The sequence below is a fragment of the Poecile atricapillus genome, chromosome 22 (assembly GCF_030490865.1).
Source record: "Poecile atricapillus isolate bPoeAtr1 chromosome 22, bPoeAtr1.hap1, whole genome shotgun sequence".
Classification (NCBI taxonomy): Eukaryota; Metazoa; Chordata; class Aves; order Passeriformes; family Paridae; genus Poecile; species Poecile atricapillus.
The window spans coordinates 3,037,128-3,049,393 of NC_081270.1; the positions used below are offsets into that span (position 1 = coordinate 3,037,128).

Here is a 12,266-nt window from a genome sequence, read left to right on the forward strand (position 1 = left end):
AAAGGCCTCAGATTGATACCTTGGAAATAGTGCTAACTTTGCAGTTTGGAAGTTGGTTGTGTTCACAATAATAAGAAAACCACCCCACAGTTTAAGCAAAGGAAAGTGGGAGAAGGGACCTTGGCATTTAGAGCTCCAAACTTTCCCTCAACCCCTTCCTTTGTATTTCTGATCATGGGCTGCAGTCCAGACTCTGTGGTGGTTTGTAATTAAACCCAAAGGTTGAAGGTTCTGTGGAGTTCTTGTTGTCTACCAGGTCAAATGGAATCTGGTTTCTATCATGGAATATTTCAGTTCAGTTATCCCTTGAGGAAGTCTTGGAACAGACAGGCCATTCATGTTGAACAGATGACCTAGGCTTTAAAAAACCCTTTTTGTCTGTTAAGCTTATGGCTAAGATATTATGAAAACTGCTTAATAATGTGCCCTAACATTTATGCCACACTATTTTCTTACTTTAATTTTCCAGGCAATTAAAAATAATTGAAAGTTACTTCCAAACCCCCTGAAGATATACTTTTTCTTTCAAAAAAGCTTATTTTCATACTTGTGAGGTCACCAGATATTTATTTGACCATCTTTATTGGGGTCAGGCCTGTTACACACACAGAATGGGGGCATGGAATAGAACTTGCATTGTAACAGTGAAGTGAGAAGTGAGAGCCAAGCCCAGCTCACATTGTGAGGGGCCGTGTTTATTGCTGGGGCACCACAAACAGGGCTTGTACACCTAGGCCTAAATTCTGCAGTTCAGCACTAAAAATCTGTGTTTAAAGCCTGTTAATTCTGAATAGAGGCAAACAGAGCTTTGAGTGGTTGCTGAGGATGAGTTGGGGCCAGGCAGTGCCTTGGGGGGTTCACAGTAGAAGGGGCTGGTTTGGGGTGGCAGTGCAGCCCTTTTGGGGGCTCTGGGCATTCTGAGCCCCCATATTGTCACTGTGACCATGAAGGGGGATGCAGTGGGGAGAGAAAAAAGCAGTTTTGTTGGTGGATGTGGAGTGTGCACAGTCAAACCTCCCTCTATGCTCTCCTATTAATAGAGTTGTAGCAGACACAACCCATGTTGCTGCACAGTCATGCTGCTCTCAATATTGCTCAGCCAGTTCTCCCGTAAAGGCTTAAAATCTATCATGTTATACAAGAACTGAAGGCCTTCTTGGAGTGTCCCAGAATTCCCCCTCCTGTCCATCCTATTTCCCTTCCATTTTTCCCTTCAAATTATCTTTTGCTGCCTCATCTGATGTTACACAAAGTAGGCTTTTTAAAATGTTGTCTTTCTCTCCATTTTCACATACATGGGGCATCTCCGCTTAAATGCCTTACCTGTAGTCAAAAGGTGAGTTTATGTTGGGAAAAAGGAGAGAAACAGGTAGGCTTTTTGTCAAAATTCTTCTATTAGAGGAGACAATTTGCTAAAGGCTTCTTCTTGAATGAAGAAACCAGATGTGATGGTGTTCACATTGAACATCGCAGTGTAGGGGATAATATTTTTGCAGAATATCCTGAGCTGGAAGGGACCCAAAAAGATCATCCAAGTCCAACTGCTGGCCCTGCACAGGACACCCCAGCAATCCCACCACGTGGTTTTGCTCAGTTATTTCAATTTTTTGTTAACTGTTCGAAGTGTTTTTCTTTCCTCAAGGTGACCAGGCCTTCTGAGGGATAAAAATGCTTTTCTGAGCGCATCACTCGAGCATGGGGGATGTTGTAGCTAAAATTTATTCTGTTCAGACAAATCACTCACTGGAACGAGGAAGGTTCCTCCAAAGCAAACCCTTCCTGACAAAGCAGAGCTGCTTTGCTGCTTGGCTTTGGCAGAAAGAGCAAACTCAAGGGCTCTCCCCTCTGCACTCTCCCCCGCCCCCCCCCCTTCCCCCCTCTTCCCCCCCCTCCCCCCCGCCCCCCCTCCCCCCTCCTCCCCCCCGCCCCCCCTCCCCCCTCCTCCCCCCCTCCCCCCTCCTCCCCCCTCCCCGTGGAAGGAGCACGTGATGCTTATTTCTAAAGGCAGTAAAATAAGCATTGGAAGTCTAAGACTATAATTGGTTGTCTGCCTTTTTATCCTGGGAGCTCTGGGGATAGTTCAGGAGTAATAACTGTTACTTAAAGTAGATGAGCTTCTTGTGGCTTTCTTAGAACTGCAGAGCACTGTGGTTGTTGTGTGCTTAGGGAAGCATCTGCCTGTCTGCAGCTTTCAAAACATTTTGTAAGCATAGAATTTAGGTTTTCCCTCTCTTCTGTGTATGGAGAAGTTACTCCTCAGTGTGTTCATACAGCGCTTGACTGACAACTGAGTTTCTTTGAAGGATATTAAACTTGCTCAGTAACTTAAAGCCACTGGCACCTAAAATATCTGTAACTATATGGTTGCTCCTCCTTCATTCATCTTCTGATAGAAAGACTCAAGGTGTGAGTTTTTAGATATCTGAGGCATTGCTCTGGGTTTTTTTTTTCCACTGGGGCTGAGGGGTTTTTTATGGCATTGCCATGTAACCTTAATAGGATTTGTAACTATTAATCCATGGCTGATATATTGACTTTCACTGATATTTATGTGAAGCAATCTTGGGTTTGAAAACTGCAGTGGCTGCTGGGTGGAGCAGAAAATTCAGTCTGTGGTGATGTTACGGGGACTTTGTGAAGGTATTGAAGGTAATTGCAGTTGTTTCCCTATACCTCATTGTGCTTGGGCTCCAAAGCAGAGCCTGGCTCTGGGTCCTGTCATTCCACACACACTGCATCCCCTAGAACACTCTGAAGCTTTTCCTGTGGTCATCTCAAGTACTTGAAATTCAATGAAAAATAAATGTAGGGCAGTGCTGCATTTCTGCAGCTGAGGATCCCAACTGTTTTGTTCAGTTTTTATTCTGGATGACCAAAAAGTGACCCTGCAGCCAGCCAGATGTGCTGCTAAAATGTATTTTCCTGGAGTGAGAGGGCGAGGATGCAGAGCAGGAGCCCTGTAAATAATGGGGGTGAGTGTGAGGCACAGTGCAGACAGTGGGGGCTGTGCCTGCTGTGCTCCACTGGCTCTTCAGCCTTTGAGGTAATTCCTGGGGATGTCCTCAGGCTCTTGTCCCTTCTTAGGCTGACAAAAAGCACTGTCCCTTGCCCTCAGGGCAATGTCACATGCTCACACACATGTGCCAGGCAAGGAGAGCCAGCCTGGCAGAAATACCAGATTAGGTGCTGGTAGCGTGTGTGAGGCAAGGGTTGACAGTGAATTCTTCAGCTGGATTGGGAGAATTGTTAAATCAAGGCTGGTTACTGACTTGGCTGTTGTCTGTGCTGTTTGCTATTCCTCCCAGAGTTAAAAAGTTTGGGTGCTGGTGGCTCTTCAGTTGATTCAGGGGCAGATTCTGTGCCCCAGGGAGCTCTGCAGAGGAACTGGGGACACCCAAATCAGGACACTCTAGAGCTTGCCAGCTCCATAGCCAGTTCCTGCAGGTGAGCTTGATAAAAGAGCATCAAAAGCCCATCAGTTTTATCAGTTTTAGAGCTCCCTCTCTCCTTTCTTGTCTTCCTTAAACTGTGCTGAAATTAGTGGAAGTCACAAGGGGAATACTCGTCCTTTTATATGACACTGGAGACTAAACCGAGGTTCTTGGCTGGCAGAGTGGACATGTCTCCACAATCCAGGAACAGATGCCCGGGAGAGCTTGGAGCTGGAACTTGAGTGCAGTTACAGCTAGTGAGCCTGGCTGCATTGCAGAGAAAATTTTGTTTACAAAGATCTTTTTAATTACCAGAACTGTGACCCCACAAACTGGGCAAAGCAAGTCTGTCCACAGAGGAAATTCTGTTTTTCTTTGCTGAACCTGATGGCATCACTTCCCTCCCCTTGGTTCTTTCCCCGTGCCAGAAGTGCTCCCTGTTTTTCTGGGACACCTGTCCCTGTGTGTGCAGCACAGATTCCTGCCCATGTTTCCCTCCCTTGGTCACTCTCCTTCCCCTGCTCCTAACAGGTCATCCCAGAGTTCCCAGGAGCTGCTGCCAATAAAAACAGCCAGAGGAAAAGGGGCCATTCCCTCTGCTCAGCCCCTCTGACCTGCATTGTGCTGGGCTCCAGCACTGGCTCTGCTCAACCAGGGGGAAGGGTGACTCGAGCTGTTTTGTTTTTGTTCAGACCACAGGACAGGGAATTATTTTCAAGCTGTAACTTTTAGTTTCCACTGGAAGGGCAAAACAGATTCTTAGCCAGTGGAAAAGAAGCTTCCAGTTGCAACAGCCAAGAGGCAAAAAGCAAGCACATCATGAAACAAAGATCTGCTCTTTGCAGACTCTTCTTTACCAGAAACTGCTTAATTTGAGGGATTTAACCCTGAGGTTGAGGTAGCCACATTCACACATGTCTTTTCCCTTTTTTCTGACTTATTTCAGTGTTCCCATCTGGGCAGAGGGTATCACCCCACAATGGGTTTGTGCTCTGCCCATGGCAGAGGGATTTCTGGACGAATCAAAATCACTCTGAATGGGATATACCGATTTTGTGAGCAACTACTAAAGGTTCATAGAATTTTAAGACCAAGAGAATGGCTATTAAGTCATTATTTGTAGAAGATTAAAAAAGTTGTATGGATTTATAGATCCATGTCTATATCAAAGAGTAATTCCACGTGATGGATGTGTCAGGAGAGCAGTAAATTAAAAGCGTAATTGTAGAGATCAGGGATTAAACAGCCAGGTGAGCTGGCTGAGCATTTTTTATCGATGCAGGTTTCCAGGTAGAATCTTCATCATGTCCAAACTTCATGGAACTTGGGAAAAAGTTCACAAGTTGCAGTAAAGTCCCCAGTGGCCCAAAGAATCTCAGCAGCTTTACCAGTGTATGAGAAATAGAAAAGATTTGCCTTTTCTCCCTGCATTTTAGACTGAAGTTTGTGGCTCTGGGGTGTGCCTAGGAGGTGCTTGCTGGGTTTGCTGTAGCGCACAGCCTGCTAGAAATGCCTTGTGTTTGCTCCCAAGGATAAGTGCAATCAGCATATGTCATCTGGCCTAATTTTTGTGTTAAAGGAATAAAAGGAAAGAAATGTTGAGACAGGAGAGAAAACTAGGTTTTTTTCTTTCTTTTATGCTAGCCAAGAAACTTTGAAAATGGATGATGACTTACGCTAGGGGCTATGTAGAGTGTTCTGGAAAATAATTTAAATTTGCCTTTACAAAATTAATTCATCAAAGGGTACTTGCAGGACTTTGCTTTAAACTGTGATGGTGTCTGAAATAAAACAGCCTAGTCCCTTTTCACTTTTGCTGTTGTAAATTTTGGATATGTTTCCATAGAAATTAAAGATTTTTGCACAGGTGTGAGAAAAATTCAGTGCACAGTTTTTTTAGGTGAATTTCCTATGCTGCCGCGTGAGCAAGCCATCTCCTCTTTACATCCATTTCTTCCAGACCAGCTGGCAAGGTTTGCATTGAAAAATCAGCCCTTTGCACAGCCAGGAGCCCCCTCTGAGGAGGAGATAAAGCCCTTGAGGCTCATCTGTGGGCAGTGAGAGCAGGGCAGTCCAGGAGGGATTTTTCCACAGCTCCTTCCCTACCTGTGCCTGGCAGTTGTGGTTGGTGGAGATTCCTCCAAGGTTGCCCTTGGGGGACACACTGGCAGCCAGCATGTGCTGTGAAGGCAGGAGTAGAAATCAAATACTTCCCGTAATCACATGTCCCAAACTGACAGGGGAAAATGAGTCCTTGTGCTTCCAGCAGAGCAGCAAAAACGGGAAGATGGGAAGTCTGGATTCCTGCCCAATGAAACCAAAATTGAAAAAAAAAAAATTAAAAAAAACCCAAAAAACAAAAAAAAAAAAAACCCCACAAACTCACACAAAAAACCCAAATGCTACATACACTCCCTGGAATTGACAATGCAGTGTGGTATGTTTTTTCTCTTTTAAATATCTACAGTAGACAAGCAGTAAATCTTCTTAAAGCTCCATGGCACAGCTTTATTTTTAGCTTCTTTTATTATGGAGACTACCCTCCCCAGCTTTCAATCTGTACCTGAATATATTTATTCCTCTAATCCACGTGAAAGTGCAGTCCTTACAAAGACATCTAATACCTTATTAATCACTTCTGGACCACGTCACAAAGAGGCTTTAGGAAGAAGTGTTCTGGCCATGGGCAACAGGCTCCTGGAGGCTTAAAGGATGTGGATAAAGGGCCCTTTTCCCACATGGAAGAAACCTCCACTGGGCATTTTTAAATTTGACTTTAACTTGAAATCTGGAAGAAATCTCAAGGTTGTCAGAGCCCTCTTCCTTCTCATGTGGTTCATCCTGTTCTTAGAGAGACTCAGACCTGTGATTCATGAAAGCAGCACACGGAAAATTCCAAGTTCAGTTCCCAGGTGTGGGAATTGTGGTCTCGGTAACCTCCAGAAGTAGATTTGAATCCTTGTCACTGGTCAAGGTACATTCCTTCTGAAATGTCACTTAACGCAGCTGTGGAACTTCTTAATCCCTGTGCCAGCAGGGGCCTGAAAAATGTGTCCTGGGTGCTCCTGGAGGAGGAGTGGCCACTCAGGGCCAGGACTTCACTGGGTTTAAAATAAAACTGCAACCTTCTGTTCCAAGTAAAAGCAGGAGATAAATGTCATGGCAGCCTTTCAAAATGGGTCAGTGGTGTTACCCATTTTCAGTCTGCTGCTCAGCTGGGTGTGACTGGTCTGTGGTCAGACAAGTGAACCAGGAAAGCTACCTAGAATAGATCCTGGAGGTTCTCTCTCTCAGTTCCACTTGTGTTTCTCAACATGCCCTTCATTGAGCAGGAACAGGGTTGCTTGCTCAACCTTGGATTTATGCAGATATTTTCTGGAGTTCAGAGCACCATGAAATACAGAGATTGGCAGCTCCTCTGGGGACACTGGGTACTCCCTGTTGGCTCTTGCTGCTCTGCTGTGGTTTTACCCCGTGGTGTCTGGCATGTCTGGGCCCCAGCAGAGCCTCACTGGGCTTCTCTGGGTTTGCATGAGCCCAGCCCTGGTGGTTGTTTTCCTGTTAAGAAAGTGGCTGAGTTTTTACACCCAGACGGGGAATGGATGCGACAGGAAGCTCCACCCGTTCTCAAGGTATAGCTCCCCGGTGAGAATGAGCAGCAGCATGAACAGAATGAGAGGACACTGTAAATTTACAGCCCAGTTTTTATTTTCTCTCCTTCTCCCTGCTTTTCCAGCTGTGGGTTTTCCAGTGGAATTGTTTCTGATTTACACCTGCCTTTAAGATACAAAATGGAATTCTTTAGCCTCACAGTATCTTCCCAATTAATTTTCAAGAGTTGGAATACAGATTTCTCTATGTTGGGATAACTCAGTACCTTCTGGACATTAAATCTTTACTTTCTAAAGATGCCACACAATGTGCCAGGATTCCTGCTGATCTGAGGCCCACATTTCCCATTCCTCTTCTAATGGAGCAGATGAGGCCAAGGGATAGATTCCCCAGTGAAAGCAGCATAGAAGTGCAGTCACACCTGCCCTGGGAAGGGTGACCAGCTCAGATAAACCTGTGCCACTGCCCTGTTTTATCAGATCTCTGTCTTTAATCAGGTGTTCGGATTTACTGCCCAACCCACCCATTTTGGGGTGATTTTATCAGCAGAGGGTAGATGAGGATTTGGAGCATGGGCTGATTTTTGAAGGTACATTTGCAAGCTAAACATTCCACAGGTATGGAGGCCTCCTAAGTGTTTTCCACTTGATGTTTTCATTCTTAACAAGGCAGAAGCAGCCCAGTTTTCAGTACCACATGTTGTGGGTTTGGGGCCAAGTAGCAAAGGATGAGGAGGGAGCAAACGCCTTTGCTCAGTCCAGGTCTGTGACACTGGGATACAGCAGGGAGGAAAAAAAGTGAATTATTCAGGAAATGTATTTTGGTAGATACTCGGGCACCAAGAATAATACCTGTGAGCACTTCCACTTCTTAAAATACATTAATTTTTTCTGGGCTCATTTTCTATTGCGTTTGTAGCAAAAAGTGTTGTTGAGGTGCCTGACTTGAAGCTGCTGGTTCTGCTCCTGGTACCAAGCTCTGGGGAAGGTTTGTCTTCCTGAGAAGGAGAGGGTCAAAAATTATTTCCACTGGTTTGTTACTGTAATACTTAATTGAAGTAGAAAATTTGATCTGACATGTCAAATGTGGCCCTGGTTGGCCACAGGCCAAGCTGAGCTGCCTAATTTCGGTTTGCCTTAAAATGGCTGGTAGAGTTCACAGTCCCAAATTTCTCTTCAGAATGTACCTCTGAAATCTTTTTTTTAGTGACTTATAAATCTTTCTGTATCTATTTTTCCCTAAAATTTGCTTCAGAAACCAACAGAACCAAAGCTTAAGTAAATGTTTCATGTTAGCATTTCTGGGCCCACTTTGTATCCTGAAGTTTCTTCCATCTGTGGAGCGGAGAAAATGTTTATTAACAAGTGGCTGTGCCCAGCACAAAGCCCATTTGACAGCAGATTATTAGGTTGCTTCCAATGGAAATAAAAATTTATACAGGAATATAGCAATAAGGAAATACTTATTTCAGTCTTCTTGAGTTTTTGTTTAAGTGTTTCATAAATCATTTATGAAGATTGCAAAAAAGATGGGATTTTCAGTATTTCTTTTGCAACTTGGTGTGTGTTTCATTATTTGGCTCAGAGAAAAAAATGAAATCAAATCATCCCCGTTTGAAGCAGTACCAAGGTTTGCTGGCTGCTGTGGCTGGGCTTGAAGTGTCGGAGTGGGGTATCTTGGTGCCCGGAATCTGTCCCGGAGTGGGATGTAATGGCTGAGTCACATGGAGAGGAGATCTGGTGCTCAGTGTCTGTTTTGTTCTACCTCTGGATCTCTTCCTGTAGTAGAAACTACTGGAATTGTTGCATTTTTACATTGTTAAAGTGAAACTTGAATCCAAGGTGGGTTTTTCAAAGCATCTACCAAGAGGCAATTCCTGCCTCAACCAGCAGATGATCCATGTAGCCCAGGTGGGATAGGGATGGGGAAATTGGAGGAGTCATCACAGTAGGGCCCAAACTACTCTCACAGAGGCCCTTGAGTCCTCTGAAGTGCTGTTCCATGTCAGGCACCTCTGGGCTGTCAGAAGTGGCCAGGGGTCGGAGATGAGACTTCAGATTAGAAAAACCTGTGGGCACTGCTCAGCACCTTCTTCTCTGTCTCCTTTCCATCCCTTTAGGGGAGGACAGTCCTGTTTTCCCTCATGTACATATCTCCTTTTCTGCTTTTTTCCAGCTGCACCCCATGTTTGCAGATCAGCACAGGCTTCTGGACATGGAAGTGAAGCAGCATTTCCCAGGTTTTGTGCTCAGACCCTCCTGGTCCTTGGGGTCAGCCTTGACTTGAAGGCAAAAGAAGGGGGACAGTGGAGAAAGCTGGAGATGATTCCTTTCAAAATGCAAACGAGATCATTCGGTGGAAACATCTCCCCCCAGCCTTTCTGGGATTGACCCCACTCCCCATTTCAGAGCTGGGTGTGCTCAGGGTCCCAGTCCTGCTCTGGCCCCATTCCTGGGGCCCAGCCCATTCCCGCCCGGACAGAATGTTCAGGATGGATGGACAGACGCAGGGAGGGTCCATGCTGAGTGTTGCCACCTGTTGCCTTTTTCCTTCCAAGCCCCCTTTCCTCCCCACCCTGCAGCCTGAGCTCCCCTCCCCACACAGCTCCCCATCCCCAGTGGATAGGGCTAGGATCAGGAGTCACTTGCCAAATGCCTTTCTCATGCTGTCACTAATTCTGCACAGGCAGCATCTCCGAGAGCAAAACCAAATATTTTCCAGTGCATTCTCCTGTGTTTCCTACAGAAAGGCTCAGGAATGCCTTTTTCTAGTTGGGTCTGAGGGGAGGGCCTGTGCCATGGCCGGGCAGGAGGCAGCCCGGAGGAAGCCTGAAGCTGTGCCCAAAGAATCCTCTGCAAATCCTGTGGAGCTGGAATTTGGCACTGGCACGGGCTAATTTTGTCCTGGGGGTTGCACGCACCCCCCATGTCATCCTCCTTCATCTGCTACGGATGGAAAGCTGCCCTGAGCTCCACAGTGCCAGAGAATGTTGTTTTGAGCCCTCCAGGCTTGGCTGGTGACGTTGCTGGGCACGCTGGGCTGTCCGGGGCAGCAAGGGGGTGCTGCCAGATGGGCTGGCATGGGCTGGAGAATCGTCTACCCTGCTCCCACGGGAGCAGCAGGCTCTGCATGGACAGGAGGCTGTAATTTCCTCCTAATCAAGGTGTTAACAGGGTGCAGTTAGAGAGCTCTCGGGTAGAGAGTCCTGAGAAGGGCATTTGGACAGTTCTGCAGGTGCTTTTCAGGTGAATTTCAATCACTTGAATCACAGTGCTCAGGGTTCAGTATCACCTGGAGAAGCAGCCTCTGAGTTCCCAACTGAAGGTGCCTTGAAGGGACTGATTTTCAGAACACAGGGCATTGTCAAATGAGATCCTTTCTGTCACTAGAAAGGACACCTGGGCTGGAGCATTTCAGGCTCACAGGATATTGCCATCCCTGGGTTTTCCAGACACACCTGGATCAACACTTGTTTGCCCACAAAAATCACAGTGAAGTGAAAGGATGAAACGAATGCAAATATGAGCAATTATTAATTACTGCAGTGTGGTTCTGCCACCCTTCTGCGAGCCAGTCTGGGAGGGAATGCAGAAGGGTGGAGAGTTCACAATTGCAAAAAGACAGAAAAAGGAATAGTAATGGGGGTGGGATGTCTCTTTTGTTGTTTCTGGTCATGACGCAGCACAAGGTCCAGAACCTTCTCCCTCCTTGCTGTGAGAGGTGTTTATACTGGCAGGGTTTCAAGCTGGTATTCCCAGTGCACCAGTTAAACCAGTAGTTACCAATTTTTTTGCAAGCCATGCTGGGACTACAGGAATTTTATTCCTTCACAGTGTTGAAGGAAAGGGATTTTGCCTGCCAAAGGGCTTTCTTATGGTTGAGGATGATTTATGGGCCAAGCTGAGCCACTTGTGGAAAAGGAAAAGCAGCTCTTGGCAGCACCCCCAGAATCCACTGCAGCTGTGGGGTAGTGAAGTCATCGGCATAACAACCACTGCAAACAGAATAACAAAGTCTGTTCTGTTCTTGTTTAAAATAATCTTTCTAGTTCAGCAACCACATTAAACTTACCTTTCTGCATACAAAAATCATAAAAGGCCCATGGTTCTCTGCAGCTTGAAGTGAGTGTCTCCCTTTGATCACTGCCCATCTCTCCTGCACCATGCACACTTGACCTGAGTGTCTCCCATCAAGGAGTGAAGTGTGTTATGTCACAGTCTGTGTCTGCCCTTTGTTTGCACTCCTTTGTTTGGCCTTACATTTGAAAAAGCAGAAAAACACCCAGAGTTTCTTCCTTTTAAATAATAAAATTTGCTTCTGCCTTATAACTTCTTTCTAAGCTGATTACAAAATGAGGAATTCTGACTTTGGTTTTTGCTGCCTTTGTTTCAGGTCTCTTCAGATCCTCCTGCTTCCAAAAAGCCCAAAATAGATGACTCTGCTTCCCAATCTCCAGCTTCTACTGAGAAGGAAAAACAGTCCGGTTGGTTACGGTCCTTATCCAGTTCATCTAATAAGGTGATTGTTAAGTATTTTGTAATCAAGAGAGATCAAATTGGCACAAAGCATCACACTATTGAAACCAGAGGAAAAAATGAGGGAAAGAAAATGCTCAGGTTTCTAAATTAGTAACGTTTCTATCCATTTTCCAGATCAGCATTAAGCTACACAGTCCCTCCAGATTCCTTGTCACCCTCCAGTGCTCATTGACCTGGATTGTGACAGGGAAGTAAGGAATTTCCTTGTGCCTTTGAGGTACAGGATTCCTGCAAGGCTCAGGAGCTGTTTGTGATCCCTACAAACTACACAGAGCTTGTTGGCCAACAAAACCCATGAGTGTGCAATTCCGCTCTGCAGTGGAACCTCTGAGCAAGGAGGTTGTGGCCAGTGGGGAGCAGCTGTGGGGATAACTGAGGGTGCCCTGGGAAGCCCTAGTTCCCCTCTGTGGGGATCAATTGTTTCAAAGGTTGTTGGAATCACTCATTTCCTTCCTGGTCCCCAGAGCATCGGCTGTGTCCATCCCCGGCAGCGCCTCTCCGCCTTCCGGCCCTGGTCCCCTGCGGTGTCTGCCAGCGAGAAGGAGCTCTCCAGCCACCTGCCTGCCCTGATCCGGGACAGGTAAGGACACAAGGGTGGGGACAGGGGGTTGGGGATGGCAGGTGGCTCCAAGTTTGTCCCTGTGCTCAGTCAGAGCGTTCACAGCTGCAGAGGTTTAATTTGCAG

General features: G+C 46.2%; 1 protein-coding gene across 1 annotated transcript in view; it reads left to right on the plus strand.

Moving 5' to 3' along the window:
- The window catches only part of SKI (SKI proto-oncogene), a 111,783-nt gene that overhangs the window by 88,210 nt on the left and 11,307 nt on the right, over positions 1–12,266 (plus strand). The window contains exons 3-4 of the mRNA XM_058854893.1: positions 11,436–11,561; positions 12,046–12,161. Coding sequence (XP_058710876.1) covers positions 11,436–11,561; positions 12,046–12,161 — 242 coding nt within the window. The remainder of the gene's footprint in view (positions 1–11,435; positions 11,562–12,045; positions 12,162–12,266) is intronic.